Source organism: Corythoichthys intestinalis, chromosome 1 (genome assembly GCF_030265065.1).
Source record: "Corythoichthys intestinalis isolate RoL2023-P3 chromosome 1, ASM3026506v1, whole genome shotgun sequence".
Classification (NCBI taxonomy): Eukaryota; Metazoa; Chordata; class Actinopteri; order Syngnathiformes; family Syngnathidae; genus Corythoichthys; species Corythoichthys intestinalis.
In genome coordinates this window covers 75,852,674-75,865,865 of record NC_080395.1, presented here as the reverse complement: position 1 = coordinate 75,865,865, position 13,192 = coordinate 75,852,674, and the positions used below count along the sequence as shown (strand labels likewise).

Genomic DNA, 13,192 nt, shown 5'->3' with positions numbered 1-13,192 from the left:
CGTTCAGTCCTGCTTGCAGGCCTAGTTAGGGCCCGAGCACTAAGCGTGCGAAGGCCCTATTGTTTTGCAAAGGGTTATTTATTAGGGCCCGAGCACTAGGCGTGCGAAGGCCCTATTGTTTTGCAAAGGATTATTTTTAAAAAAAATTTTAATTTTTTTTCAGGGCAAATGAAAACGGCCAATTTGGAGGCCTGAACATGCGCGAACAGTCACCAAAATTTGCACATACGTGCGGAAAATTGTAAATTTCGATAATTTAACAACGTTGCAAAAAAATGTAACAAAATGGCTCAGTGGCGCCCCCTTGAAATTTTAAAATTGGCCTATAACATTAGGGTTTGTCAGCGTAGAGCAATGAAATTTGGGGAGTCTATACCTTGTCTAAAACCGCTTCAAAAAAGCATTGGCACCCATATTCCAAACTCAACAGGAAATCGGTTATTATGGATCGAATATGAAATTTTTATCGATTTACAGGGTGCACATTTGAGACCTTTTCGCCGAGGGAGTTAGTTGGATCATCTTCAAAATTGGTGAGACTGTTCAGGAGACATATGAGATCTTAAGTTTCTAAAATGGTGTGTTTTCATTCACGGGTCTGACCTGGGCGTGGTGCCAAAGTCGGCCATTTTTTCGGCAAAACACCGAATTCAGTAAATGGCTAATAATTCCTTGACACAACTTTCAATCTTTTTCATATCTGCCATGTATATGCGGTATCCCAGCCTGAACACGACTGCATTGAAATATTACCCATTAGGCCTAGCGCCCCCTAGTGAGAACAGGAAATGCCTTTTTTTACGAGACAGGTTCCTCCTCCAAGGGAAAAAAATCTGTTGACCTCAAACCTGCATCAGGGGAGCCTTAAGACCTGTGTTCAGGTGCCTGATGAAAAATATTGAGGTTTCGTTGAAGCGGAGGGGTCCAAACATGAAAGTGAAAATGATCGTCAACAATTTGTCTCGCAAAATACTTTGAACAGTCATAACTCAGCAGATATACAACATATATGCGCCAAACTTCCCATGCTTGTTGAGAGTCATACCCTGAAGGGTCCTGTAGGGGTCATTTGCATCAACTCTACAGTGCCAACTAGTGGCGACAGAAAGGAGTTTTAAAAAAGGCCTTTCCTATTGGGTTTTTTCAACGTAGAGCAATGAAATTTGGGGAGTAGATACCTTATGCCTAACTGCTCAAAAAAGCCTCTTGCACCCATATTTCAAATCCAACAGAAAATCGGGTATTTTGGATCGAATGTGAAATTTCTGTCCATTTCTAGTACAGGTTACATTTGGAGGCCTGGACATGCACAAAAACTCACCAAATTTTGCACATACATACGGCTTTGTGTGGATTTCGATAATCTTGCAACGTTACAAAAAAATGTAACAAAATGGCTCAGTGGCGCCCCCTTGAATTTTTCAAAAAGACGTTTCCTATTAGGTTTTTTTAACGTAGAGCAATGAAATTTGGGGAGTCGATACCTTGTGCAAAACTGCTCCAAAAAGTCTCTTGCACCCATATTCCAAACCCAACAGGAAATCGGGTATTTTGGATCGAATGTGAAATTTTTATCAATTAACAGGGTGCACATTTGAGACCTTGTCACAGAGGGAATCAGTTGGATCATCTTCAAAATTGGTTAGACAATTCAGGAGACATATGAAATCTAAACTTTTCAAAATGGTGCGTTTTCATTCATGGGTCTGACCTGGGCGTGGTGCCAAAGTCGGCCATTTTTTCGGCAAAATGACAAATTCAGTAAAGGACTAATAGCTCCTTGAAACAACGTTCAATCTTTTTCATATCTGGCATGTATATGCGACATCCCACCCTTAACACGACTGCATTGAAATATTACTCATTAGGCCTAGCGCCCCCTAGTGGGAACAGGAAATGCCTTTTTTACAAAACAGGCTCCTCCTCCAAGGAAAAAAAAATCTATTCACCTCAAACCTGCATCAGGGGAGCCTTAAGACATGTGTTCAGGTGCCTGATGAAAAATACTGAGGTTTGGTTGAAGCAGAAGGGTCCAACAGGAGAAGTAAAAATGACTGAAGCCATTTCGTCTCACCACAAGTTTTGAACAGTCATAACTTCTACAACATATCTGCGCCAAACATATCGTGCTTGTTGAGTCATAGTCTGAAGGGTCCTGTAGGGGTCATTTGCATCAACCCTACAGCGCCAACTAGTGGCAATAGAAAGTCACTCATTTTTTAAAATATATGTCCAGTTCTTTTCAGGTTGGTCATTGTAGTTTCAAGACCTTTTAAAATACTTATTTTACGGCCCATGTCCACATGTCTGTTGCTGTGATGACCCTTTATTCGCTCCTTTTTTGTAGTCCTCTGTCCAATAGGGGGTTTTATCTCTTAGGTGTGTGAATGTAAAGAGGCAACTTTCGCGCATGTTAGGTTCTAATGAGATGATTAGAGAGGACGATCTGCCACCACCCTGACCTGCACACTGTCCGAGTTGCATGACGTCCGAGTTGCGCTAGATTGCGAGGGCCCGTTCAGTCCTGCTTGCAGGCCTAGTTTATTTATTTATTTATTTTTTTTTTTCAGGGCAAATGAAAACGGCCAATTTGGAGGCCTGAACATGCACGAAAAGTCACCAAAATTTGCACATACGTCCGGAAAATTGTAAATTTCGATAATTTTGCAACGTTGCAAAAAAATATAACAAAATGGCTCAGTGGCGCCCCCTTGAAATTTTAAAATTGGCCTATAACATTAGGGTCTGTCAGCGTAGAGCAATGAAATTTGGGGGGTCTATACCTTGTCCAAAACTGCTCCAAAAAAGCATTTACATGCATATTCCAAACCCAACAGGAAATCGGTTATTTTGGATCAAATATGAAATTTTTATCGATTTACAGGGTGCACATTTGAGACCTTTTCGCCGAGGGAGTTAGTTGGATCATCTTCAAAATTGGTGAGACTGTTCAGGAGACATATGAAATCTTAAGTTTTGAAAATGGTGCGTTTTCATTCACGGGTCTGACCTGGGCGTGGTGCCAAAGTCGACCATTTTTTTGGCAAAATGACAAATTCAGTAAATGACTAATAGTTCCTTGACACAACGTTCAATCTTTTTCATATTTGGCATGTATGTGTGGTATCCCACCCTTAACACGAGTGCATTGAAATATTACCCATTAGGTCTAGCGCCCCCTAGTGGGAACAGGAAATGCCTTTTTTACGAAACAGGCTCCTCCTCCAAGGAAAAAAAATCTATTCACCTCAAACCTGCATCAGGGGAGCCTTAAGACGTGTGTTCAGGTGCCTGATGAAAAATACTGAGGTTTGGTTGAGGCGGAGGGGTCCAACAGGAGAAGTAAAAACGACTGAAGCCAACATATCTGCGCCAAACATATCGTGCTTGTTGAGAGTCATACCCTGAAGGTTCTTGTAGGGGTCATTTGCATCAACCCTACAGCGCCAACTAGTGGCAATAGAAAGTCACTCATTTTTTTAAATATATGTCCAGTTCTTTTCAGGTTGGTCATTGTAGTTTCAAGACCTTTCAAAATACTTATTTTACGGCCTATGTCCACATGTCTCTGTCTGTTGCCGTGATGACCCTTTATTCGCTCCTTTTTTGTAGTCCTCTGTCCAATAGGGGTTTTTATCTCTTAGGTGTGTGAATGTAAAGAGGCAACTTTCGCGCATGTTAGGTTCTAATGAGATGATTAGAGAGGACGATCTGCCACCACCCGGACCTGCACACTGTCCGAGTTACATGACGTCCGAGTTGCGCTAGATTGCGAGGGCCCGTTCAGTCCTGCTTGCAGGCCTAGTTACTATTTATTATTATTTATTATTAATACAATTAATACGAAATTTATGAATTATATGAACTTCTCACAGGGTTACTTTTAACTTGTATAGCTTGCTAGCTACATTTACTAACAGACTAGCATTGTACTTCGACATATTTACGTAAAATAAATGCTAACTGCACGATTTCTTTGCTTTTAACCAAGAATCGAAACTGTTTTACGTCCATATCGCTAAAGAATTCAGGGATTTAAGCATTTATTCACAAGAATTATCAACGAAAAAAGCTCTCTGTCTGTGATTCCACTCGGTCAGGTTTGACGGCCAAGCAACAATGCAAGGCCCCCTATATATCGGCCCCGTGTCCCATCAATACATTAGGAAGTCTATGGTGAAGGTGTTGAAGAGAGCTCTGGTTGACGGCATGGTTCACCGTGGATGTGTGCGGGAATGCTTTGGAGTGAGAAAAGCGCAAAATAGACAAAGCAGATCTGCTCGTGTCTGAAAGAACGCCCAAAGAACGCTGGGTACAAAGCATTATTTTTAAAAAAAAAAAATTTACTTAACTGAGATATATCAAGTTAGGCATGTTTTCTAGCCCCAAATTACTACTTACTTATTAAAAATTAGTGTTCACAATAGGTTGATAAAATCTGAGTTTGGTTCACTTATCATATTTAATTAAGTTGTATATTAGCATTTACAGTGTATACATACAGTATATACTTCATTTACGGTAATAGTCTTACATTTGGAATACACAAAAACTGTACGATGAACGATAGCTTTAAAATTCAATGATTGTTGGAACAACAATACAAACATTCAATTTCACTTAAATGATGCCCCTAAAATAAGCATCATCCAAACCAGTTCTTGCCAAAAATTGTTCAAGGATCAAATTTAATGAGACAGTTACTCACCATTAAAGCCATGATAGCAACAGTATTCACATAAGCTGGCAGTCTGTCTGTACATGTCAGTTTCACTTTCTCCCCCTGAAACAAAAGCATACATTCAGTAAATCCACAGTCACATAAAAGCACAATTTGCCTTATGAAATGCACGCACCAAGTATATTATTTGATGCACATGGTTTTGAAGATTTAGAATTTGTTTAATTATTATAAGAATGCGCATACTCCAAACAGTTAGACATAATGAGTATGTCTCCGGCGGAGCACACAGCTATTTCAGCCTGAAGCATAGTCATAGTTAAGCCATTGGAGAATTGGGTCAGGAGACTAAGGCACTCTTTTTGTCGTACAGATGTAGTAAATAAATGAATAAATAATAAAATACATGTATTCACTTTTGCACTATATCCATCCATCCATCCATCCATCCATCCATCCATCCATCCATCCATCCATCCATCCATCCATCCATCCATCCATCCATCCATCCATCCATCCATCCATCCATCCATCCATCCATCCATAATTTTCAGACTATAAACCGCTACTTTTTCTCCTAATTTTGTATCCAGCGGCTTATAGTCCAGATCATCTTATTTGTTGATTGATGTGGTTTAATAGGTAACACTTTATTTGACAGGAGCATCATAAGACCGTCATAATCGGTGTTGTCAGTAACGCGTTACTAAGTAACTAAATTACTGTAATCTGATTACTTTCTTCAGTAACGAGTAATCTAACGCGTTAATTTTTCCGAGCCAGTAATCCGATTAAAGTTAGTTTCCCTAGTGCCCGTGCGTTACTATTTTGTTTTTGTCCTCATAATGTATGTGGAATGAAGAATACTGTAGTCATGTACGAAGACCATTTCTCATCGGGGAAAAAAAAAAACGGGTCACGTGTTTTACGGTGCTGTTTGAGGCTGAGCGCTGTCTGCCACGGCGGCCAACAACATAGCATTCTGACGAGGCAGCGAGGCTAACAGTGAAAGGCAGGATATGTACCACAAATAGATGCCTTTGCTCACTGGAAATACAGCCATTACTTCACATTTCTGTCAAGTAAAGATGACATAAGTATCTCCGTTGGGTGTCACGTTTTCTCATCGGGGGGGAAAAAACGTGTTTTACCATGCTATGAGCGCTGTTGGCAGCTAACAAACAAATGGCTACCTCTCTGGATGCTAACAGTGGAAGACGTAGGACAAGAACCACAAACGGCTGCATTTGCTTATTGGACATAGAGCCATGACTTCACATTTCTCTCCAATAAAGATGACAAAAAATATCTCCGTGCGTCGCAAATTTTGCACTGGCTCAAAAGGGCAGTCGACTGCTATTAACTCTACATCTAATTCAAGGAACCACTTGGAAATACAGCACAACGCGACAAAAATCGAAACAAAGCCAACAGGTAACGAGACAGCCAGCACTTTTACAGTTTGTAACCAGCCTTTACGTACATTTTATAGTTATAGTTTGTAACCATAGGCGGAGTGTGACTGTGTGTGTGTGTGGGGGGGGGGGGGGGGGGGGGTGACAAAAGAGCCAGTCAAGAGTTTGGACACATCTCATCATTTGTGCTTTTTATGTATTTTCACTACTATTGTAAATTCTCAGTGAAAATATTAGCACTATGAATGAACATGAGGAATTATGTTCTTGAAAACAGGTTTTATATTGTACAATCTTCAAAGTGTCCACCCTTGAGGTGTCTCCAAACTTTTGGCCTATACTGAATGCATTATGAAATACTTTGTAGGATTCTTGTTCATTTCATTTGTTTTTGTTTGTCTTATTGCTTTACAACTTTTATAGACAGCATTTTAACGGCTAGGTCTTTATTTTAAAGGGAGAGTTCAGAATTTTTGACATCAGGCTTAATTTTCGAGTTAGTGGGGGTTTAATTAGTCGTTGGAGTTGTTTTGAACAAATTCTGTGCAGTTTGTCAGTTATTTGTTAGTTTCAGGGCTCTGGAGTGGCTGAGCTAGCGCAAGTCAGTGGTGGTTGAAATCAACTCCATTAAACCCCAGCTAACTCGAAGATAAAGTCTTATCTGAAAAATTCAATTACATACGATGAAATTTTTCTGTTGAGGCAGCAAAGGGAGAAAAATTGGGAAAAATAACTGACAAATTACTTTTAAGGTAACCAAGTTACTTTGATAATAAAGTAATCAGTAAAGTAACTAGATTACTTTTTTGAGGAGTAATAAGTAATCAGCAATTAAATTACTTTATCAAGTAATCTGTGACATCGCTGGTCATAATTATGACATGACACTGTCATGGGCATTAATCGTTGCTTATGAAGGATGTCATTGTCATGTCAAGCCTGAAATACTGCAGTTCCAAACCTGTACACCAGATGGCGACAGAGGGAGATTCACCACATCAACACAAACACTAATTACTTCACTGCATCATTGAAAACACCTGGGTGCATTAGGGTAGCCACTCACAATTCACCAACCGCTCTCATTTAAAGCACCTGGGCACAAGTGCAGTCAGAACAAACACTCAACTCTAAAGGCCCAAGTACACCGCATGCGTGATCGTTGCGGTTCCGGTCTGACTCCGGTAAAAAATAGCGCCGGAGTCAATCCGTTCCCTTTAGATCCTATTGTTCAACGTATACCGGCCGCGTCAGTGCTCCGGATTGACTGCGAACCCCCTCCGGCGTGCCGAATGCCCGCCGGATGGTATAGGCTATTTTCTATTTTTGCCGGACACGCATCCGACAAAATGGGCCGAGCTGGGCCTGACGTCAAAAGCCCAGGTGCCTAATCACGGTTTAAACACGAGCGAAGATGGTTGATGAGCGCTTCATCATGGAGGTGGAAAGTCACAAAGTGATATACGATGCAGCAGATCGTTACTATAAGGACACCATTAAAAGCAAAACTGCAAAGTGTCCTATTATGTGTGTTTTTCTGGCAATGATATCAAACACACGACGTGCTAAGCAAAAAAAAAAAAAATGTATACAGAGTATACTTAGAGTTTGTATACAGAGTCGAGGGGGAAAAGTACGAAAGAGAAAAAAGAGACACCCACAAGTTTCGACCCGGTGGTCTATTCAAGACGTTTCTCTTTCTTCCTACATTTCACTTGACTCTTCATAGGAAAAAACAAGTTTGCGCTGGGCACATGAATCTGCAGTGTTGAGACACCAATTCCAAGTACGCTGTTTTTTTAGTTCGTGTCGTATATGATTCGCTATCCATTTTATAAATATGACAGATTATTTATCAGTTGTTTATAACAGCTCTATGAGATGTTATGTGCCATAAATTTTAAATGTGCACAAAGATATAAACGCACCGACACAACCAAGGGCATAATAGCCCCCCTTCCCTCCACACACGGAGACCTGATCTCAACATGATGCAGTCAATCTGGAATTAAGAGACAGACACAACTAAAATATTGTAGCGTCGCCGGTGTTGTGCCGTCATCGGTGGGTTAATTTATGCACCAACGCGGGGCTGTCATTGGTGTGCTGGTGCACCAGCGCGACGCTCCGATTGGTGGACTAGATAGCGTCAGTGTAAATACAGTGGGGAGAACAAGTATTTGATACACTGACAATGGGCATTGGCAGTGTATCAAATACTTGTTCTCCACACTGTAGTTGTTTTTTTTGCATTGGTGAGGTGGCGGGAAGTTAATAAAGAAAAAGAGGAAAAAGGCGTTGAAGCTCGTGTGTTGTCTTCGCGGCCAAACTTCCGCTTAGCAAACATTACAGTATCAATATGCAAGGAAAAAAATGTGCTCTCTCTCTCTGCTTCTCTGATGAGTACATACTACAGACTTTAAATAGCACATTATCGCGCGCGATCATGCGAGAGCTCACGAGGGGACGGAGTTGGCGGACCGCAGCCGTGCAGCAGCCGGTATGATTTGCCTGTTTTTGACGGACTGCGTGGCACGCAGTCAACACTGAACCGGACCGGAACCGCAACGATCACGCATGCGGTGTACTTGGGCCTTTACAATTCACTGGAAAGACTGCTGGTAAGACCATTCCTTGCTATTATGATGTTTATGTGGTTCGTATTGAGTTGTGGCCAGTGGTGACTGTGTTGAGTAGTGTTAATCTGGGATGTTTTAAACTTTGTTTTACTGAGAGCATGTTCAGTATTATATTGTATTGTCATGATTTAACACTACATTTTCTGTGCCTAGGTTTATAACCAAAAAAAGAAGTTGAAGGAAAGAAGTTCTCCAAACAAAAGAAAAATAAGACTTTTGAGTCCACGTCATTTCCCTTGAGCCTTCAAGTTCGGGCAAGAGTTGAGGTTCCCAAAAAATTTAGAACTTGACAGTCATTAAGTGCCATCCAGCAAATTTTGTCCCTGACTCCATTAATGTCCATCTCCCATCTTTTATATCCACTCAAAAGAGAGTTAATTTTCTGGATGACACTAAATGACATATATCATTAGCATTTATTAATGCTCATGCATATACATTATCTCCTTGACAGGGCATATCACGCCACGCAATGCCTGACAGGAGGGGGCTGTCCCATCCCACACCAGCCCGGGCCACCGGCATGGAGAGCAAATCTCATATTTTACGTTCGGATATGGGTTGAAACAGGACGAAACTTAAGCCTACGAGCAGGCACGGAAGTCTCCAGTGATTTGTTCGAGGATTCAAGGTAATTATATTTTTCACACCATACATGCATTATGAAACGTGAACTGGCCCTTTAAGAAGTGCGAGGATCGTTAGCGCTCTCCTCCAACACTAGCTCGTTCCCCAAGTTACTGTCATGTTTAAGCCTGAGTTATACTCCCGCGTTGCGGTGACGGCGTAGCGACTGCGGCGTCATTCGACATTCGATAGTTCTGCGGTGAGGGAACGCGTTGTTCTGTAATTCACCGCCAAGCCACTAGAGGGATGTGGCGTTATGTTTGTACGGTTTTGGGGCATGCTTGTTTACTTCCGCTAGTCGGAGAAAAAATAAACAATGCAAGATGGAACTCTTGAAAGTAAATATTCTGCTCATCAACACTGAATAAATATTGAACATACAAATGTTGACGGGCAGGCGACGCAGAAGACGGTTTCGAGGCGGTCTGGCCGACTTTTGATGCCGCACAGAGAGTTTTAAAGACTCGGGTGGAGAGAGCTAGCTGTGGCGGCTAACTTCAAACTGGCGTCGAGCACTGCGTTCAAGGTCTGCAAAGCCCTCCAGCCTGATTTGTTTGCCGTGTCCTACAACCAGCCACTGGGAAGGCTTGGTGCATTTTTGCGTGTAGAAAATAATGTTTGATTCTATTCTACAATGGCGGTGTTTTCGCGGTAAACCGGAAACAACATTCTGAGCGGACCAATCACAGTCCGTTTTCGCTACGTCATACGCGTCTACGCGACGCGAAGGTTAGAAAAATCGAGAGGCGCGCGTCAGGCTACGGCGTAGGTTCGTAACTCGATTCTTCCTTGACGGCGTAGGTCTGACGCGGAAGTATAACTCGGCCTTTACTTACAATCCGAAAGTTGTGTGTAAATGGGAGAAGTATAGTGTGGAAGTCTGCCTTAACAATGTATAAACACGTTTGGATGTCAGTTCCTCAGCTAGCATTCGCTAGCTGCCCCCGTGCTAATTGCTAATGCTAATTTGACTACATTGATGAGGCTTAGTTTGTTTCCAATTCACTGGTCAGGTTGTTATTGTAATTTCCTGCTTAATGTGTTTGCTGATCGCATAGCAAATTAATTTTGTTTTTGTCTTACTGCGAAGAAAGAAGAAATGAGGATCGACCCGCCATGATATTTACGTCATCAGCCATCGCGCTGTGACCTGGGAATTTAACGCCTGCTTTCACGCACACCGCTTCCCTGGAAAGTCTCGGACATGATACGAAGACGCGACCAGTGTTGTTAACCTTACTGAAAAAAAGTAATTAATCATAGTTAAGAATTACTTCTCCCAAAAAGTAATTACGTTAGTAACTCAATTACCTGAATGTAAGAGTAATTAGTTACTTGGCAAAGTAATTGGTGATAATTAATTTTTTTTTTTTTTCCTCCAAAAAAAAAAAAACAAAAAACATTGGCCACACTGTGTGAAGTTTTTTGTGAAGGTTTTTGGTACAATTGGCCCGAGCCCAATTTACCCTGAATCAACTGTTAAAAGTTTGTAACCCTTACTTTCCGTTGCTGTGAGGCTGTGGGTCAATAGGGTTACAGTTTAATTGTTGTGGTGCCTTTTACTCCATCTTCTCTACTAAAATAATGACCGACACGGAAGGACAGTCTAAACTCTGCGTCTCTATTCTCGCAGCGCGGCGCCAGGAACTCTCGTGTTACTTAAACACGTCCTCTAACATCACAACCTAGGAGGAACTAATATTCAACTAGGAACAAAAATTATACAACATAAAATATTAAATATGAATGAACAAAGCATCACATTCGAAAATATTAATGCATAATAAAATAAATGATAGCTTATATAAATAAAATAAATTGGAAATGAGCCAAAACACCAATAATGAAATTATAATAATAATGGACAATTCCTGCTTACAAGTTATTAAAATTGCTCCCATTATTGCATTAGTTCCCTTCTCTCTACTTTCGACATATGAAAGTTTTAAAACTGTTTCATCATTTAAAGATAGATTCAAGTCAAGATTTTGCCGATTTAGAAGTATTTTATATAAAAAGTTACTTAGGTTCGCTAGGAAGGCTCTCTACAACAGAGCCGTCCTAAAAAGTCTACTGCTTTAAGATGGCGGCTGTTTACTAACGCATCTAGTGCCGTGTCTGTCATTTTGCATCTAGTTATATCTATATACAGTATATGTGATATCTACCATAACATGCGGGCGTAGTTTGTAGGCTATCGGCTACAACCTGTATTATTGGAGCTACCTAGCATCGCGTTTGCTCGGTGTCACAACTTTCTTGCCTCCTCTCCACTCCTGCTCTGCGCTGTCGTCTCGGTGAGTCCGTCTCCCTCCGACTTTTCGACCAATATAATAACGCATAGTAACGCATGCCTTTCCGTCCTCAGTAACGGTAACGGCGTTGCCAAAATGAGAAAAGTAATTAATTAGATTACCCACTACTGAAAAAAATAACGCCGTTAGTAACGCCGTTATATTGTAACGCCGTTACTAACAACACTGGACGCGACCCGCGAAATGTCAGTGTAATCTACGTGTCAGTCGACTCGGGAAATTGTTTTCACATACAACTGCTGCACTGTTAAATCCCGCGATATTCCCGGCGTTTCGGAGTGTGTGAAAGGGGCTTAAGTTACGAAAATGCTTGGAAATAAGCACACACATGTTGACATATTCTGACATGTTCATCCATTTTGCATGTAGGCTAAAGACTTATGCAATGAAGTAATGACTAAATGTTGTGGGTGGAGAGACGATTCAATAGGGACCCATGATCATCCATTTTGAACATCATGGCAGAGGCAACTGGTAATGTAGGAGACTGCAGAGAATTGTACAAAATCATTTGCATGGATGCATAAAACATCTGCAACATGCTCAAAGAATTACTCCCCCCCCCCTGCCCCCCCACTAGTGATACGATGTGAGGATTGAACAAGTAGTTTTGAGAATTTCAATTCTCATCTGAGAAACGTACCAAAGCAAGGGACAACAACTGTAATGTATTTTACTTTTTTGTACAAAGTATTTTGACACAAATTCAGGTTACGTTGCCTGCATAGGAACGCAACCTGTTCACAACTCGAGGATCCCCTGTATATGGAATCACTAACCATGACCTTGAGAGAATTGGCAAGTGACATTGATTACCCTTGCTCGGTCTTATGATCCTATTGAGGATACGGCTTTTGGCTTCTTTTACATAATAGAATTTAATCTGTTATGGATGGATGTAAACATTTAAACACATTTGTTTTACCTTTGAGGCTGAATTTTCTTGTTTCATTGCCTTTTGCATGACACGCAACTCATACTCAGCTCGGTTGTTGTCCTGGAAAAGATAGCGCTTTATCATACACAGTATTATCTAACGAAACCAAACAATAAAGTGAGAGAAATGTACAGAACCACCACAAAAAAATGATCAAAACAGAAACACATGGGTAACAACATTAATTTTGGGTTAGAATCAATCCCTTGACAGGCACAATTTCAACAAGATTGCTACAGTACACAGTGTTGCATCACACATCTCCACACCCAGGATGCTAAAACATTTTAAACTACTTCCCCATTTGAATGTAATGAAGTATACGTACTTCGTTACAGTACTTAAGTACATTTTTGTGTATCTGTACTTTACTTGAGTACAGATATGAAGTGGTACTTTTTACTTCACTACATTTTACAGCAGGTACCTGTACTTTTTAGTCCACTACTTTTCAAAATGTCACCTACTTTTGTTCATGTTCATGCAATCGATAAGCCACCTGGAACTATATTGTAACTGAGCACTAGAGGCAGCAAAGTAAGTACAAGCAAGATTAGGCAGGTGAACAAGATATTGAT

General features: G+C 40.9%; 1 protein-coding gene and 1 long non-coding RNA gene across 4 annotated transcripts in view; one reads left to right on the top strand and one right to left on the bottom strand.

Moving 5' to 3' along the window:
- ano1a (anoctamin 1, calcium activated chloride channel a) overlaps positions 1-13,192 on the bottom strand; it is a 175,523-nt gene that overhangs the window by 41,378 nt on the left and 120,953 nt on the right. For all 3 annotated transcript variants that reach the window (XM_057840031.1, XM_057840029.1, XM_057840030.1), the window contains 2 exons: positions 12,603-12,674; positions 4,709-4,783 (listed from right to left, as the gene is read on the bottom strand). In XM_057840031.1, coding sequence (XP_057696014.1) covers positions 4,709-4,783; positions 12,603-12,674 — 147 coding nt within the window. The remainder of the gene's footprint in view (positions 1-4,708; positions 4,784-12,602; positions 12,675-13,192) is intronic.
- Positions 8,751-10,651, top strand: LOC130918411 (uncharacterized). The gene is made up of 3 exons (XR_009063737.1): positions 8,751-9,001; positions 9,190-9,366; positions 10,453-10,651. It is a non-coding gene; the product is annotated as an uncharacterized LOC130918411 (long non-coding RNA).